The sequence below is a fragment of the Manihot esculenta genome, chromosome 17 (assembly GCF_001659605.2).
Source record: "Manihot esculenta cultivar AM560-2 chromosome 17, M.esculenta_v8, whole genome shotgun sequence".
In the NCBI taxonomy this organism is placed as follows: domain Eukaryota; kingdom Viridiplantae; phylum Streptophyta; class Magnoliopsida; order Malpighiales; family Euphorbiaceae; genus Manihot; species Manihot esculenta.
The window spans coordinates 23,661,613-23,679,385 of record NC_035177.2 but is presented as its reverse complement, the minus strand read 5'-3'; the positions used below and the strand labels follow the sequence as shown (position 1 = coordinate 23,679,385).

At 29.4% G+C, this 17,773-nt stretch overlaps 1 protein-coding gene across 3 annotated transcripts; it reads right to left on the bottom strand.

Moving 5' to 3' along the window:
• Positions 1 to 581: 581 nt before the first annotated feature.
• Positions 582 to 8,362, bottom strand: LOC110605048 (RNA polymerase II C-terminal domain phosphatase-like 1). 3 transcript variants are annotated; one of them, XM_021743346.2, is made up of 14 exons: positions 7,589 to 8,362; positions 6,224 to 6,700; positions 5,724 to 5,934; positions 5,433 to 5,590; positions 5,241 to 5,311; positions 4,973 to 5,078; positions 4,731 to 4,814; positions 3,890 to 4,477; positions 3,738 to 3,807; positions 3,183 to 3,313; positions 2,994 to 3,047; positions 2,303 to 2,399; positions 1,726 to 1,993; positions 582 to 1,288 (listed from the first exon to the last, which is right to left on the bottom strand). In XM_021743346.2, exons 1-14 carry the CDS (start codon positions 7,892 to 7,894, stop codon positions 1,180 to 1,182), a joined length of 2,730 nt encoding a protein of 909 aa, XP_021599038.1. In that variant the 5' UTR covers positions 7,895 to 8,362; the 3' UTR covers positions 582 to 1,179. The 3 variants fall into 3 exon arrangements, with proteins under 3 accessions (XP_021599038.1, XP_021599043.1, XP_021599039.1); XM_021743351.2 differs by having other exon boundaries at positions 3,738 to 3,801; positions 7,589 to 8,361; XM_021743347.2 differs by lacking the exon at positions 2,994 to 3,047.
• Between the last annotated feature and the right edge of the window lie 9,411 nt (positions 8,363 to 17,773).

The following is a 17,773-nucleotide window of genomic DNA, read 5'->3' as shown; positions in this document are numbered from 1 at the left end:
TAATGGTAGCCAAATTATTTTTTTGGTAAAAGCCATAGTGAAAATGCGCATTCACGGATTAAGGCCATGGATTAAATCACGTAAAACTGTATTTTTTAATGATAAATTATTTTTAAATTTATAAAAGAATAATTAAAATTGAAGGAAATCATTAATTTTTTAAAATCAAAGAAATCCTTCCGTTGTTAGTAATAAAATTTAAAACTGGAATTGTAAATTTTCAATAATAAATTATTTTTCTCTTTAATTAAGTGAGTTTGACTAGTACTCAAACTCCCATAACATCTGTCTCATTGATAAAAATAAAACATTTTCTTAAAACATAATGTCAATTCAAAACAAAATGACAAAAATTTATGGTTCAAAAAATACTTTTCAAAACAATATTATTTTTTAATATTTAAAAATAATTTTAATATTTATTATTCAATTCAGTTTCTTTTAACGGATTAAATTTAATTTTAAACATATTCCGTAATCAATACCAAATAGTATAGTATTTGTTCTACACAGTGTTCTAAGCAGCCTTTGCATGCGAAGTTGATAGGAATAACGTGGCGAGGGTTCTCTTTGTGAATAAGTTGAGAGAGAGAAAATTTTCTATCCATTTAACAAGTTGAAAACTGTATTACATTTGCAATGTTTATCTCAGCATGCAGCTTCACATGGTGGCGTGGAGACTGTCAATAGAAACTGGTTGATTAGCTTACAGTATCACTCTCAATGGTTAGTAGTAACTTAGTATATGCAAGAGACCGATGAGTACCAGCCAGAAGCTGCTCTTGATCCACACCCATTTCTGTTTCTGCTAAAACATATGAACAATATAAACATCCGAGCCAAGAAAGCTCTCCCAAGGCACTGGCAGCATCGACCATACAAAAAAATGGGGATACAGAGCACCAACTTTCTTTGCTGTATCAAGCTTTCTAAGTGTAGAGGATTGGAGACTCATTTGTATCGGAGGAATTTCGACAGCGCCATTCGACGCGCTGAGACAGAAGTGGCTCGAAATCCAGACTTCAAAGGCAGTCAGCAAAATTTGCAATAAGATGAGTCAATTTGGATCCCCATGCAGCTTTGTTTCCCATAGATCAAAGAGTCTCAATGACTGAAAGTCAATTGTTGGTTCAGGAACGAAATAGCTCTCCAGTCCTTCACAACAACGTTGTATGGTCTTCAAGGAACAGGAGAAGCATTCTTGGGATATCTAGCAGACGAAGGCATGCGTTGCAGAGCTCTTGGAAACTCTGATTTTAAACGTTTATTCGACATCCCTTGAAATTGCCTAAAACATTACACCAAAACAATAAATAAACATACAAACAAAATAAAAAATAAAGAAAATGGGAAACTGGACTAATAAAATATAAATATGATTAGTCTACTTGTCCAATTATAAAATGGGAAAGCCAACTCAAGCATGGAACTCATCAGAAAAAAGCTGAAGACCTACTATGGTACAAGATTTTGGAAATTTTTACCAGTTCATCCTCTTTTAATTAATATATGCCAGACAAAGCTGTTAAAGACACTACTGTATAGCGTGTCTACAAAAAATTAAAGGAAAAAGTAGAGCTCAGTTGGACCAATCATCAGTCCACTCCCATCTACTCGTGACAATAAATTTCATTTGTGTCGGGCAAATTCCCATGACTTGAAAATTAACGTAGAAAGCAGGGAAAGAGCTAAGTATTAAACATGAGCATATGTGAAATTACAAACCTGGGGGAACCCTGACGTTTTGGTGAAAATTCCTTGAAACTTGCAAATTCTTTGAGGGGAGTAACTGAACCCATTGATTTCTTAGAGCCTTCCAATCTTGGATCCAGAAGCCTAGAAGGGTCTAAGGCAGCAGAAGATGAGACAGGCTCGTCTTTTGGCAATGGCAGACTCCCAAAGGAATTCACATTACCCAAATAACCATTGTCATTTGCACTCGAATATCTACTTGCATCCCCATTATCTGGCTTTGCTCGTGACATATACAAGTCTGGAAAAAATTATTTTAAAAAATTATCACAAAGAAATGCTAAGAGAGGAGAAATTTCCAACCTGACAGGAAGTAGAACCTCATGTTTACGTAACAGCCTAGATTACAAGAAATTTACCAAGTTGCATAATAAGAAAGAGAAAAGCAATCATCAAAAAGTGCCAAGAATAAGTTCAATGCGATGGTTAGTTAAGCAGGTTGCCTTGTTCACGGATAGGCACAACATACCATGCTAACAAACAGGAATAACTAGATTATAAAATGATATTATCTGCTTAGAAAGAGCACAATCATCATCAGCAAACTTACTTGCCAAGCTTCTAATAGAACTCTCAGCTGCAAGACTTTGGGCTTCCCTTCTTGTTCTACCAATCCCTTCACCAACTTTCTCTCCCGCAAACCAAGCCTGCAAAAGAAATGAATGAGATCAGCAGTGGTGCCAATTCTTCCATTCTAGCAAAATATGTCATTTTGGACCTATAGCCCCCCACCCAGGAAAAAACCTTCTTTTAAAACTGATTAAGCAAGATTCTGGATTTTACAGCTTCAGGTATCCAACTCCCAGATAAATTATCAAGAGTTGCAAATCTTTTAAATTTGCAGCCCCTCAAAGCATCAGGAACAACTAATTTCTACTTTAAGGTGGCACCACATATGAAAACATGTGTTTGTACAACATTTAGAAAAGAGTTCTTCTTTGGCAAAGCGTGGTAAGTTAAAGTCAATAGGTCCATAAAAAATGCCATCCTTGTTTAAGTTCAACGTTTCCTTTTTATTTTGATCACCAAGTGATTTGCTATTCATGTTCTCCAGGTTGCCCCATAGTAAAGAGTATCTTAACATTGCAATAACACCATCAAACTGAAAAAGGTATAATCCAGAAATCTACTGCTATCTAGCGGGTGGACCATCAATTATTTTGACGGAGCAAGTGACAATTTCATGAATAGTGAAATTAACATGGAGCTTAAGAGTTTTTGAGCCAAAGAGCTTAGGAAACCTCAATGGAGAACTGCAGATCTCTGCTATCAACCAATGAAGGCCTGAATTCCACCTGTAAGTCAGGTTCTAAGTTATATACAGCTATATATACAGAATCACGTGGAACTTGATGGTATAATACACATGAATTATCAGCCTCACTGTTTTTTTCCCCCTTTTTGCTTCAACGTGCAACTTTGTTCCTTACCTTGGCACTACACTTCATTGCAATTTCCTGTAACACTCCAACTGGAGTTTCTGCACTTGAAACAGCTCGTTCAGATTCAAAATCAAGATCCCTGTTGCTGGAAGATGATTGACTCAATGGTATTTCCTCACCTTTAATATAAAAAACCCAAATTGAACACCACTCAAGTAATGTTTTAAAAAAAATTGCATAAAATAAACATAACATATAGATGAAGGCAAACCAAGAAAAGCACAAGAATAAGCTCCACAAATCACAGTTTTTGAAAGTTAATAAAGATAATATCAGCCAAGAAAATCAGAAACCAAAAGACTTCCTAATTTCCTTCAAATTAGAATTCAATTCAGAAGATTTTCATGAGTACGAGATGCAGTAATTTATGATACTCAAATTAGCCTCAATTTATAAACCACTATGTCAACAAAATATGGATGCTTAAATTGGGTCGCAGTGCATCCCAAACACATGGACACATGAGGTTGAAATAAATTGGCAGAGCTTGCAGATTAGGTACAAATGGGGTTTGACAATACATGCAATTATCTCCTTACTCACCTGAGAAAGAATGATAACTGGATATTGCATGGTTTATCCTCAATCGATCATCTCTGTATGGTGCCTGCAACTAAATAAACATTGTCAAGGAGTGTCCACTTTAGCCTTTCAACATAAAAGTTAAAGAGTTGGACCAACACAGGAAATATTACCACTTTTGGAAATCTTTGATTCTCATGAAGCATTCTATCTGACGGCACAGGATTCTCAACCTTGGGAAAAAAGAATGGATGATGAGGTCGGTGTTTTTCACTGTGCATTGGTTCGGAATCCAGAGCAAATTCTCTAGGTACTGCTCGGTTCAGTTGCCTAGGACTCATTTCTTCCTCTGCTGGAATCCAGCTTCCATGAGATTGCACTCCTGGAACTGAAACTTGCATTGGAGGTCTTACAGGAAATTGTGATTCACTTGGCACATGATCTCTAGTATCTTGTCCATGTTGCAATATAAGAAGCCGCCTCCTTGTATCTGGATCTAATTCTGATTCTGGCACCTCGCCCTCTTCTCTAGCAGGAGAACTTTGCAAACTTGGTTCTGGAGGACCAACTGGAGCCAAAGGTTTAACTAATGAAGATGGCTGAGGAAACTGCACGCTTGGAAATGGCATTACTGATTGCTGTGATGTTGGCACTGGAGTTGAACTTGAAGAAGGTGCCAATGTGTACTGAAGAGGAGGAACAAGCTTTGGTTCTACATTGGCAGCTGTTGAAGGAAACGTTGAAGAAGCTGAAAGTGCTTCCTGATAAAGAGCAAAAAAGAAACCAATTTTAATTGAATGTATATAGATGCAAATATATTCAAGAACCAAAATTCAGGAGTATAAAACAAATACTTCCATATCTCCACAATAATGTTCCATGGGACAGTCAGCATTTCTGGTACACTTGGAAGTATGTATGAATAGAGAAGGTAATATACTACTGAAATTACCAACTCCTAATAAATGAACGTCTGATAAACATTTCAATTTGGGTAGTAAGAATCTCAACCACCTTTAGTCGTTTTTCAACCTCAGCATCCGCAATGCCATCAAATAAAAGTGGATCTTTGTGTCCATTTGAGTTAGCAGCATCATCCTACATGGCACAAAAGTTTTAACTATAAACAAAAAGCAGAGCGTACATCTACAGGGAGATAAGACACTTAATCTTAAAAAAACATACTGTGAAGGCATAGGTTAGGAGGCTGTGTCAACACAACTCCCAACACTCAGAAGATCAAAGACACAACTAACCTCTGGAACTAAATAGTTGCTCACATCAGGGGGAGAAGGGATGTCATTCATATCATCTTCATATGAAATCTCAGACATTCTTTGTAATAGACCCTCATCAAATTCTCTGTTATCATATTCAAATGTAATGTTGTCATGCCCATAGAATTGCATATATATGAACAAGTTGGACAAGAAAATAACAGCTCAGACACATAAGTTTCCATGGTGAGAGCAGCGTCTACATAGGGAAAAAAAAAAAGAACATCTTAGGACTTAGCATTCTTACTTAAAGAATCCACCTCTGACATTGCAGGCAACATTTCTTGCAACACACAAGACTGGAACAGCATTACTTGCCTGCAACATAAAGATTGTGATGAGTGAATGCCGCTATGGCATCGAGAAATACTTGGGGGAGCATAAGAACATTTGGCATTGCAATATTCCAACTACAAAGTAAAATGCACGTGGTTTATACTTCAGCTTGTGGAGAATAATATGGAGCAAATGCAGGAACAACATGCACCCTAGGTTGATCTTTCTCATCCCACACTTTCAAGCGATCATCAATCACCAACGCCATCTTAGGATGGCATATTCCATTTTGAAAAACATTGAACAATGACTTCCTGGAACCTATCAATAAATAATCAAGGAACTAAGCATTAGCAGAAAATGTGACTCACAAATAGGTCAGATGACAATTAGTTAAACTCAATAACCAGCAGAAAGAATTGAAAGCAATTGATTATTGGACCACATTACTTACCAGACTTGACACACACAATCCGATCCAATAATTCTTTTGAGTTTATCAAGTTTGACTCCGGATCAAGAAGCCTCCACATTTCTAAAGCATAATCTCTTTCAGCCATTGTGCAAACATAAACCTCAAAACGTTTGCGTCCTCTAGCAGTCAAGTAACTTCTCAGTTCTTCCCATGCAGGTCTCAACCTCACAAGGACACTTGTATCACGAATCTAAACAATACAAAGGATACTTGATATTTAGTCCATAAGTGGCTACATGCACAGTAAAAACTTAAGAAACAGATATGAAAGAGAATTTGGATCGCACACCATAGTGTCGTAGATGATAAAGTATTTTCAAGCATGAGTATCCTATTGATTTGTGTATACATCCCAGCATGAAATACAAGCTAAATACTAATATATAGAAACTTGGCATCTGATATGGTGTGACTCAAAGATACAACATCACATAAACTCTAAAACCATAATCTGAAGCGAATCTTGCTCAAGCACATACCTGTGGATTGATGCGCGTCAAAATAATATTCCTCTCTTGTAATCGTATCAACGGACGGACTATGGTTTGGTGGTTGTCAGACAGGGCAGGAACAACCTCAAACTGAGTTTTAATCACCCTTCCATTTTCGATAACCTGATCATTTTCCACATATTGCTTCAAAATGGTTTTGTCATCCTGATAACGCTTTACCTCTGACAGCATACCAGAAAGACGCTGTGGGTCCACCTCAGTACTTATTTTCCGCTGCAGAGCCTCGATTCTATCTTCAAAAGATCGCATTGTATTTGCGACAATAAGAGTCTCATCAAGATCAAATACAATGCCAAGGCATCTGAGATTCAGCATGACAAGACAAGCATCATAAAGCCCTGCTGAAACGTTGAACCCCCAGAAGCATGGATACTGATTTTCATCGTTTCTTGAATACATTGCCACCAGATGAAGCTCTCCCTCTCCGAGTGATACTACAGCAGTCTGGAGACACCACAATGCTAATAACAGTTAATATCAACAAAAGAATGATGAGATATTTTAAATCTGTTGATCTGCATTTACATAAAAATAAGAAGAATAAGCATTATGAAAACTAGGAATCATTTGAAAAACAGAGGCGTATCAATTACCCAAACTTTTGTTTTTACAACACAAAGACAACAACTAAGCTTTAATTCCATGGCTTTATGGATCTTCTTTTACCATTCAGCTCCCTTTGAGACTAGAGCAGGTTCAATAACACAACTGTTCTCAAATAATCTACCAAAGCAATATCAGATGAAGTCTCCATGCAAAACCCATTTAGTTCCCATTTTACATCTAACAGCATACACATTCAAGAAAACGAGACATTCACCAGCAAATCTAATTCCACTTATCGTTATGCTCAAATTCCTGAAACAACAACCCAAATTTAGACAATCACATTGTTGAAACTAAGTGTAAGTTTCAAAGGCAGAAAAGGCAAGTCTCCTATATGACTGCAATTCAGCAAGACTTGTCAGGCTAACTTGCATAAGATTTCCAGGAAATCAACTCATGACTATTGTAAATTTCAGGCAGTTCTTATGAATTTAGCGTACAATAGCTTCACCAGAAGTATATATATCGTGGGAGAAAAGAACCTCGTTATCTGAGATGAGATATTTAAGTTCATAAAGTTCTTAAAAATTTAGGATTCACTGAAAATAATCTAAAAATATTCAAATGGGAACTTGTCCATTAGTCCAGAATCCCCTGTGCAACATACTGAACTGGGTAAAGTTTGGAAATTTCTGGTATTTGCGGTCTTTTTTTTTTCATTTGCTTTTTCTTTTTAGGTTATGGTTGTCTCTTAAAATTAGGGTTTTTTGTGCTTTAATGCGATACCTTGTTTTCCTGGATACAGGAGGAGTGCAAAAGATGAAGCGGCGTGTCAAGAGAGACTGAATTCTTGGACTCCATTTTGAAGCACATCCCACATGTAATGGTATGTAGCACTGCTAGTGGAGGACACCTCTCGCTCGGTTGCGAGAAGTGGCTTATTCTGATTTCCTTCTCCGTCAATATCTCATCTATGACCCTCTTGTTGTTGTTGCGGTTCTCTTCTTCTTCTTGTTCGTGTTGCAGTTGTTGTGGATATATTTCTACTTCTCCCAGTAACTCCTCGCCTATATACACCGCCGATTTATACATCTTTACCAAAATAATCAAAACCCCTTTCTCGTCAAATTCAAAATCTCCGATATTTAGCTTCAAATTTTCTCCTTTTGAATATCACAAGAGTTTCCATCAAAATCCATCATCAAGATTTAGATATGAACCGATTTTCTTGAAATTAAAAAAAAATGAAGTAAAATCAAAATTAGGGATCTTGTTTACTCAGATTTTAAGACGATAGATCTGTAATTGAGATGATCCAATCCAAACCCTAAAAACAACTTTTGCTTCGACAAAGATCGACCTTTGCGAGAGCTATGCTTCGATTGATTGATCGATTGATAGATAGATAGATTTAACAATCAAAGATGGTGCCTTTTTTTTGGGTGGTATATTTTCAGATGATGGCAGAAAACGAGTCTCAGAAACGAGCAAACCCTACATGGGTAGATCCAGATGAGACTGCGAAAAGTCAAAAATAGGACTCCTGCTGCGCTGTGCCTGTGCGTAATGGATGATAAAATAATACTAAAAAATTTCAAAATTAAAAAAGAAAAAGAAGTAATTATTATAATGCAACTTGAGATTTTTTACCCTGAGTTTGAGAAACTCATCAATTTTTTTCTTATAGATTTAGAGCTTCCTGTTTTAACCATGGCTCCCTATTCTTTTCTGTGGCCCACATAACTCTGACGTCTTTTTTACAAAAAAGAAAAATATAAAAAAATCCAAACACATTTATACCATTAGCTTTTATCCAAAAATCACAGTTTTTCCATTCCTTGATTAGTATATACAACACAAGTTCTATAAAATATAATTACTTCTATTTTTATTTTTCATTTAATATTTTTTATAATAATTTAAAATTATAATAAATACTCTTTACCTTATTTAAATTATTCTCCATATTTTATAATTTTTATCCATTTTTTCTAAAATTATTATTTACTTCTTTTTTTAAACTATAATACCATATAAATTAATTATTATAATTTTATTTCATTTTTAAAAAATCTTTTAAATTATTTTTAATATTTAATAAAATTTAATATATTTAAAATGAATATAATTATAAAATTAATAAAAAAAATATATTTTTTAATATATATAAAAAATAATGTAAATAAAAATTATGGGATAGAGGAATATCAGTAAGTATTTTTTTATAAATAATTATGTTTTAAAAAAAAATTCTAATTACTCAATATAGTTCTCTTGATACATAGATTTTTCTAGGAATGAATAAAATAATAATTAATATGATAAATTTAGATAAAATAAGTTTTAAAATGTAATGTATAAGTCAAAGGAATAAGTATAAAAGTATAATGATTAGATTTTCTATACATTAGTCCTTAAAAAAAATTATATACATTAGTATAAGTTTGAAGATCATTGCTCCATAATGTTATAACTGTTTTAAGTAATTTAGTATTTTTGAGGGAATGCAATTTTTTGCAGACACGATGAGAAATATGTTATTTTATTAATTTTTTTGAGAATTTTATCATTTTAAATCATAACTTGCTCGTATGATACCATTCATAGCCGTTAAGCTCTTTTTTATGCAATATTATCGTGTTTTTTCTAGTTTTATACTTCCTTTCCATTGTATCTAGTGTTTAACAGTTTAATACGCACTTCTTTTGGAATTCTAAAATTTAATAGTGATATCCTTTAGCATGATCAGGTTTCATAAATTACAATTATTGTTATTGTGAGAAATGGTTTTAGTAATATCACTGATGGTTTGATTTAGCATTGTCAAAACGAGTTGTCTAGCTTAGCTCCATGTTGACTCGATTTCAAAATGGCTGAGCTAAACAAGCACCTTAAAAAATGAGTTTTTAATATTTAGACTAAACTCACATTATCAATTTAAAGTTAGGTAAGTTTCATATTATATGACCATAATCAATAAATACGTTTCAAACTCCTTTTTTTTTTTCTATTACAACAAGATATTATAATTATTTATCATGCATCATATATTGACAAAAATTAATTTAAAAATTTATAATTTTAACAATTTCCATAATTTAAAACCCTTAAATGAAAAGAAAAGCAACTTAACGCATAATTAAATTAAAATCTAAATAAAACTTATTAAAATCATTTAAATAATAAAATAAATTTATTAAAAATTATAGAAAATAAAAAAATATCAATCAATATCATCTCTTCTAAATCCACAACATTTGAATTTTATTTAGAAATTGATGTGTTTTCTCTGTCTAACCTTTTATTGTCATCCATATTTTTATCTTCGTTTATAAACAAAATAAAATTAATGAACAAAACAGTGTAATTTCAGTATTTTTAAATCGGACAGTCCACAAACTCCTCTGATATGATCCGAGTATACTTGCTCTCAAAACATACCAGGTAAAAAAAGTTTATTTTGAAAACGAGTCTTAAATCTCTATCATATCAGAGAAAAAAATATGAGTGATCCCGAGCTGTCCACGAGTTCAAACGCTTTTTGATATCACTAATTTGGTTAAGTAGCTCTAGTGTTATTCTCTATGAACGGTGAGATAATAACTTTTTTGTAGGTAGTCCGTATCTTAGTACTTTTAAAATATCATCGGTAAAGTTAATTCGACTATTTTATTTTCAGTTATTTCTCATCACCTAATTAGGCTTCTTAAATTTTTCATACTCTAATTTTTGCTAAAATGACTTTTTTCTAAAACTGGTGTGCTAAAACGACTTTGACTTTATGCTTCCGTTTTTTTACTTATAGCTAAATATCCCGTTCTGCTCAGGGACGGACCTATGGTAGGACCAAGAGAGGCTATAGGTCCTCTGAAAATTTTCAAAATTTATAGGATATTTAAATAGTTTTATATAGAGAAAAAAATATAATTAAATTCATATATATTTAAAAATTTTATTAGTTAATTTTTATTTTAAAATTATTCAATTAAAATATTTTATATTTTATAAAAGTAATTTTTTTATTAAATAAATTCTTATCTTCCTTTAATAGTATTTAGTGTATTTAATTTTAATTGTTTATTTTATTTTGTCTCTCCTATTTTTTTATTTTTTTCAATCCAAAAAATTTATTTTTCATTTTTAAAATTTCAACTTCAATATATATATATTTTTTAAAAATTATTCATTCACTTAATTTAATTTTATATACTATTTTTATTATTAAAAAGTAATTATCTCACTTAGTTAGTTTCTAATCTATTTATATAATTAAAATTATTTGTTAAACTATCTAAATTTAAAGAAATAAAATTTAAATTTTTATAAATAAAAGTGTTTATAAATAATATTTTATTAATTAATGAATTTAATGGACTATTTAAATTTAAAAAATAATTTAATTTTAAAAATATAAATTTAATAAGTAATAGGTTAGATAATTTAAATTTAAAAATACTTAAATGTAAAGCCAAGTATTATTTGTATATATAATAGGTTAGATTATTTAAATTTTAAAAAATGAAATAGAAATATTATTTCTAATAGTTAATGGATTGAATAATTTAATTTAAAAAATAAATTTTATAATAAATATTATATTAAATAATTATATTATTTGTTTATGAGTTTCCATATTATAACCATAATAGAAAGAATTTTTTTTATAACAAATATTATTAAAAATCAATTTTACAATAAAATGAGAGATATTGATCGGTTTATTATTGATTTATATTAAAATATATATTTATAAACATTAAAAATAAGATGTTATTAATATATTTTAATTAATAATAAATAAATAAATTATAATTTAATTATATTATTTTATTAATTTTTTATAAAATTTTAAATATATATATATATTTTGAAAATAAAATATATATTTATTTTATATATTTTATTTTTTAATAATTTATTAAAATCAATTTTTTTAAATGGCATTAAAATCGAATTCTAAATAAAATTTTTGAATCCATTATTGCATATATTAATATTCTCATTGATGGATAGATTAAACAGTGTATACTAGGTGAGCATTCGATCGGTTCGATTCAAAATCGAATCGAATTGAATAAATCGAAAATTGAAATTTTAGTGTTTATAAAAACCGAACCGAACTGATTTTGGTTAGAAACCGAATCGAACCGAACCGGTCTGATTTGGTTCGATTCAATTCGGTTTGATTGGTTTCGATTTTTACTAATTTTTTTATTTTTTACACTTTAATTTTAATATTTTAAAATTTAATTAAAATATTTTAATTTTAATATGATTTAATTTCTCTATATTATTGAAAAAATATATTATTATCACTAATCGGTTCGGTTTGGCTTTTTTGATTTTTTTTATCAAAATCGAACCGAACCGAAATAACTGAAATTTTTGAAATTAAAAACCGAACCGAAATGTATAAAAAACCGAACTAAATTTTTAAATCAATTCAGTTCGATCGGTTTTTTCAGTTTAAACCGAATACTGCTCACCCCTAATGTATACTTAGTCGTTGTCCTATTTAGACGGGACCTTTTTGATAGACTCTTATTTAACTTTTGCTGCAGAAATTTTTACAGTTCTATAATGCACTTTTGCAGCTAAAAAAGCAAGTTAAATATGAAATTTGTTATATGTTATGATATATTTTTTTTTAAATAGGGATCGGAAATGGAAAATCAAGGAGTAAAATTTGAAATCTTTTAAATTTATTTTATATACTTGCTATCAGACTAATTCTGTAAGTCTATCTGCTAAACTAATTCTGTAAGTACATGTTATGAATTTTTATTATGCTTTTATAAAAAAAATAATAATCAAATAATTACAATTTTATAATCATTAGATGTTAGATAATAAGCATGAAAAAAATAAGGTGTTAATTAACTTTTTTTACGGAATATCATATGCCAAATAATAAATTTAGAAATAAATAATTTTTGTAAAAGTTATAAATATCTTATATGATTGTAAAAATAAATATATTTAAAGATTATAATTTATTTTTAAATTAATTAATATAATAACTTAATTTGAATATATGCGTATTAACTAAAAATTATTCGCAATCATAATACTAAACAAATATTTCTATATTTTACTTTCAGAAATTCAACAAATGATAAACTTCTAAATCTAATTGGTGATTAAAGGGATTACGTTTCAAAAATTAGATAAAAAAGAGTAAAAATATAAAAGGAATGAAATGATTGACCATAAGGTTTAAAACGGGAGGTGAGCATTCGATTCAGTTTAAAATTAAATTAAATTAAATAAATTGAAAATTAAAATTTTAGTATTTATAAAAATTAATCTGAATTGATTTTGATCAAAAATTAAATTGAATTAAATTGATCTGATTCGATTTGATCGATTTAAATTTTTACTAAATTTTTTATTTTTTACATTTTATTTTTAATATTTTAAAATTTGATGAGAATATTTTAACTTTTATATGATCTAATCATTCTGTATTGTTGAAAATAATTCAATAATATACTATTAATTATTTTTTTAATTTTTTCTGATTAAAATAAAATCCAACTGAAATAATTGAAATTTTAAAATTAAAAATCGAATCGAATCGAATTTTTAAATTAATTCGATTCGATCAAATTTTTAATTTAATCCAAATACTGCTCCCATTATCTTATAAGCTCAAAAGTCTTGTGAGGATGGTAAAATTAGTTTTATTAAATATTTAAAATTTTTATATTTATAAATCAATTACATTTATAAATTCATTTAAATTGCAATATTGAGCAGTTAAATTTTTATATTTGGAAACTAATATTTCATTATTGATATTATTCGGAAATTGTAAACTGTCAATTTAATACTTAACTATTATATAATTTCAAATTGGATAAAAATTTTCAATTTATGTTTTGGTCTCCCTATAAGAATGCAAGTTCTTTTTTTTTTCTTTGACTTTCTTTGTCATTTAGTTTTTTTTCTCTGACTTTCTTTGTCATTTAGTTTTTTATTTTCTATTTCAGCAAAATTTAAAAATTATTTAGTAATATATACCAAAGGGGAAGAAAAACTTTTTTCTCCCTAGAAAAGACTGGAGAGAAAATGTATAATGATGAGATGGTAACGCATTGAATTCTATTTCAATATAAATTGCATTTATTATTATTTTACAAAAATCTAGCTTTCTATAGCAATGTATCACACTTTCCATTCCCTCGGTAAAAGAATCATACATTGAGTTTTTTTTCTTATAAACATCTAATGAAATTTTTTTATATATATAAATTATTAAACGCATATAAAATCTAGATCTGAAATCCAAGAAAAAAAGGAAAACTTTAAGTTTAACGAAAATATGATAAAATTTTACTTGAATTAAGTCTACATGAAATCATAGTGTAAATACATAAAATTTTATGAGTTTTATTTTTATTTTATATTATAGGTTTACGTAAATTTTATATAAATAAAAAAATTTTAAATTAATATATGTCCAGATTCTAAAGCGTATGAATTAATTAAAACAAAACTCATTTATTAAGTAAATTATTATACATACTCAGAGTATCATATCGTCATATTAAGGTAGTATATCAATTCAATAATAGTATAATATATTAATAAAAGATAAAAATTTAATAAATTTTATTTTTTTAATTAGTAGTGATATGAGTTTAGTGAATAGTTTTTTTTTAATTCTTATCGATATATGATATAATATGATTGGTTCGGTATACCACCTCAATATAATGAGTAATACTATGAAACACTCGATAATTTCTCATTTTATTGTGTCGTTGTTAACACAACCATCATCAAACTTGGAGGAGTCATTAACAATTGTCAACGGAAAGGAAAAAAAAAAGTTATCAACAACACGATGAAATAGAAAAAAAGCATTTGTTTGTTTGTTATTCTCACAGAGATAATCCATTTATAAGAATTAAGTCCCAAATAATAACCAAAACACGATAAACAAAATGATAATTACTATCTCTAATAGATTCTTAACACAAAAATAAGTGAAACATTTAATTTTCATATTTAAAATCTATTTATTTGTGTATCGAATCAAAATTAAGATTTTAAGTGTTGTAATATTAATACAGGGGTTATAAGTTCAATTTAATAAAATATCAAAGATTATAGAAATAGAAAAGAAAAAAAATGTCCTAACTAATAGCTATCAAGACAAAGGGCTTAAGGCCAATAGTTGATGGCTAGACCTCTTAGCTTATGAGCTTACAAGGATCAAATAGTTACAACGAATGGTTAGCTAAAGGGTCTCTTGAGAATAACTGTCATCACGATCTAAAAATTCTATGCACCCTTTCACTAGTTTAACTAGAGAGATTAAAAATCAACTGTAATCTTTAAGGAAAGAAAAAAATATAAATCTATAAAAATTTAAAGTATTCTTAGTAGATCTCTAGAGGAGAAACATCACAGGGCATAAGAAGTCTATCATATGCCATCATTTGCAAGAAACAAAAATAACATAAAACCAATATAGAGTCCTTGGAATAGAGAAAGAAACTATCATCTAAGTAAGACATGTATAGGAGGTCATCTCTGCTTGGAAGGGTAGAAAACAATCTCTTTAAAATATAAAAATGAAACCCTTTGTTTTAGAAACTCCAACCTTCCAAAGAAAATCGATCTCTATCATCTAGGACATGCCATGTGTGTGTTTCGTTAGAAAATCTACAGAAAATTCACCCTGAGTGACAATGTCAGGTAAATATTTAAACGTTGAAATTTTTCTAAAATAAATTGAAATTAGTGACTGCAATAGTGAAAATTACCCACTTAGGATTAGGGGTGAGCAGTATTCGGTTCAAACCGAAAAAATCGACCGAATCGAACTGATTTGAAAATTTGATTCGATTTTTTATATATTTCGGTTTGGTTCGATTTTTAATTTCAAAAATTTTGGTTATTTCGGTTCGGTTCAGTTTTGATTAGAAAAAAATCGAAAAAACCGAACCGATTAGTGATAATAATATATTTTTTCAATAATATAGAGAAATTAAATCATATTAAAATTAAAATATTTTAATTAAATTTTAAAATATTAAAAATATAGTGTAAAAAATAAAAAAATTATTAAAAATCGAAACCGATCAAACCGAACCGAATCAGACCGGTTCGGTTCGATTCAGTTTCTGACCAAAATCGGTTCGATTTGATTTTTATAAACACTAAAATTTCGGTTTTCGATTTATTCGATTCGATTTAATTTTGAACCGAACCGACCGAATGCTCACCCCTACTTAGGATGATGTGCGGAAAGCCTTAAATGCTTGATCTCCACGTTCAATTAATCAAATTGACTAAACTACCCCAAAGAAGAAAATGGAAAATGAAAATCACTGAATTTCGTATGTAAAAACCAGAATCCAAAATTCAAATATATTAGGCGAAAAACATGATGGGTTTTGTTACTGATTTGTTGGAAACACTCTTATACTACTTTATCCGAGGAAAATTCTAATATAACTTTATTAAAGAGGAGAGAGATATTACTTAAGGAAATATTAAGAAGAGGAAGAAATATGAAAGCACACATATATTATAAGCAATAAGAATACTCTTATAAAACTCCACTCTTCACTTAAACCCTAATACTATGGAGGCAACATTCCTCCTTACTCTTTAACATTCTAAGTGACCCTTCACATATGTGCTGACTCTTGATATTTCAAGACATTAACTATATTTATGACATTCTATTAATAGCTAGGCACAATGATCTTAGTCACATACTAATCTAGATTCATATATCTATAAATTTCAAATTATTTATTATTTAGTACTCCCCTTAATTTGGAATTTCTCATCCAACTCAAAACACTATCTCAACTTTTAAAAATTTTTAAATTGTGTGAATTTTCATCAAAACAACCACAATATGAAAGAAAATCGCCGACAGCAAATGTTAGATCTCTTTGGTTTAAAATGACAACACCTCTTCATTAATTCAATATTCATCTAACTCCCTTTTTTTTTATTTTTGTCTTCAATTTATATAACTTAGCCATAATTTCATCTAAAATTTTCATTAAAATCTTATTGGCGTCTTTCAAACATTATTTTTTGCTTCATATAATTTTTACATACATACTTTATTGGGGTAATCTCGATTTTTCTAATATTTTCACAAGCACTACCTTAAATTAAACGGTCACTACAAGAGACTCTTCATTCTCCATTGGCTACTACAAATACTTTGGAGGTTCTATTTTAACCTCTCAATTTTTTTTTATTAAAGACTTCTCCTGTCTTTTTTCTTTTGGAGTCATAACTCTACACTCTCTCAACATGTTCTCTTTACCTTAAAGGTTATCTTTACTCGGAGATCTCACACACTCTCAATAAGTTTTCTTTACCTCGAGATTTTATAATACTTTTTTAATGGATCTATCATTTTTAAATTTGGAGATGTAATATATGCAAATAACCAAATAGTCTGCTTGATATCAATCAATTTACATATGAATTTCTCTTAACAATCTTCTCTCAACTCCAACTAACCATAATGTAACCAAACTCTAAATTCTTCACTTTAAATTTCATACACATTCTCGATTGCGAACTAGGTTTTGAATATCTTTGAACTCAACTTTGATCTCTCTCTACTTGGAAATTGCTATTTTAATCTTGGACTTGATTTATTTTAATTAAGTTATACCGAATTTTCAAACCACTTTATTAGAAAAGTATGGACTTTATTATTGATTGATTGATTAGAAATACTTTGATATCATTTTATTGGAGAAAAACTCTAATACAACTTTATTAAAGAGGAGAACGTAATGAAAGAAATACTAAAAATACTAAACAGAGGGAGAAAATTTAGAATATGCCTTTATAATCAACAACAACACTCTCCACTAAACTCCACTCTTTATCTAAATCCAAATACTATGCAAGTATTTATAAACACACAATAGTGACGGTTCAATATTCCGATTCTAACATTCTAGGTGATTCTTCGTATTT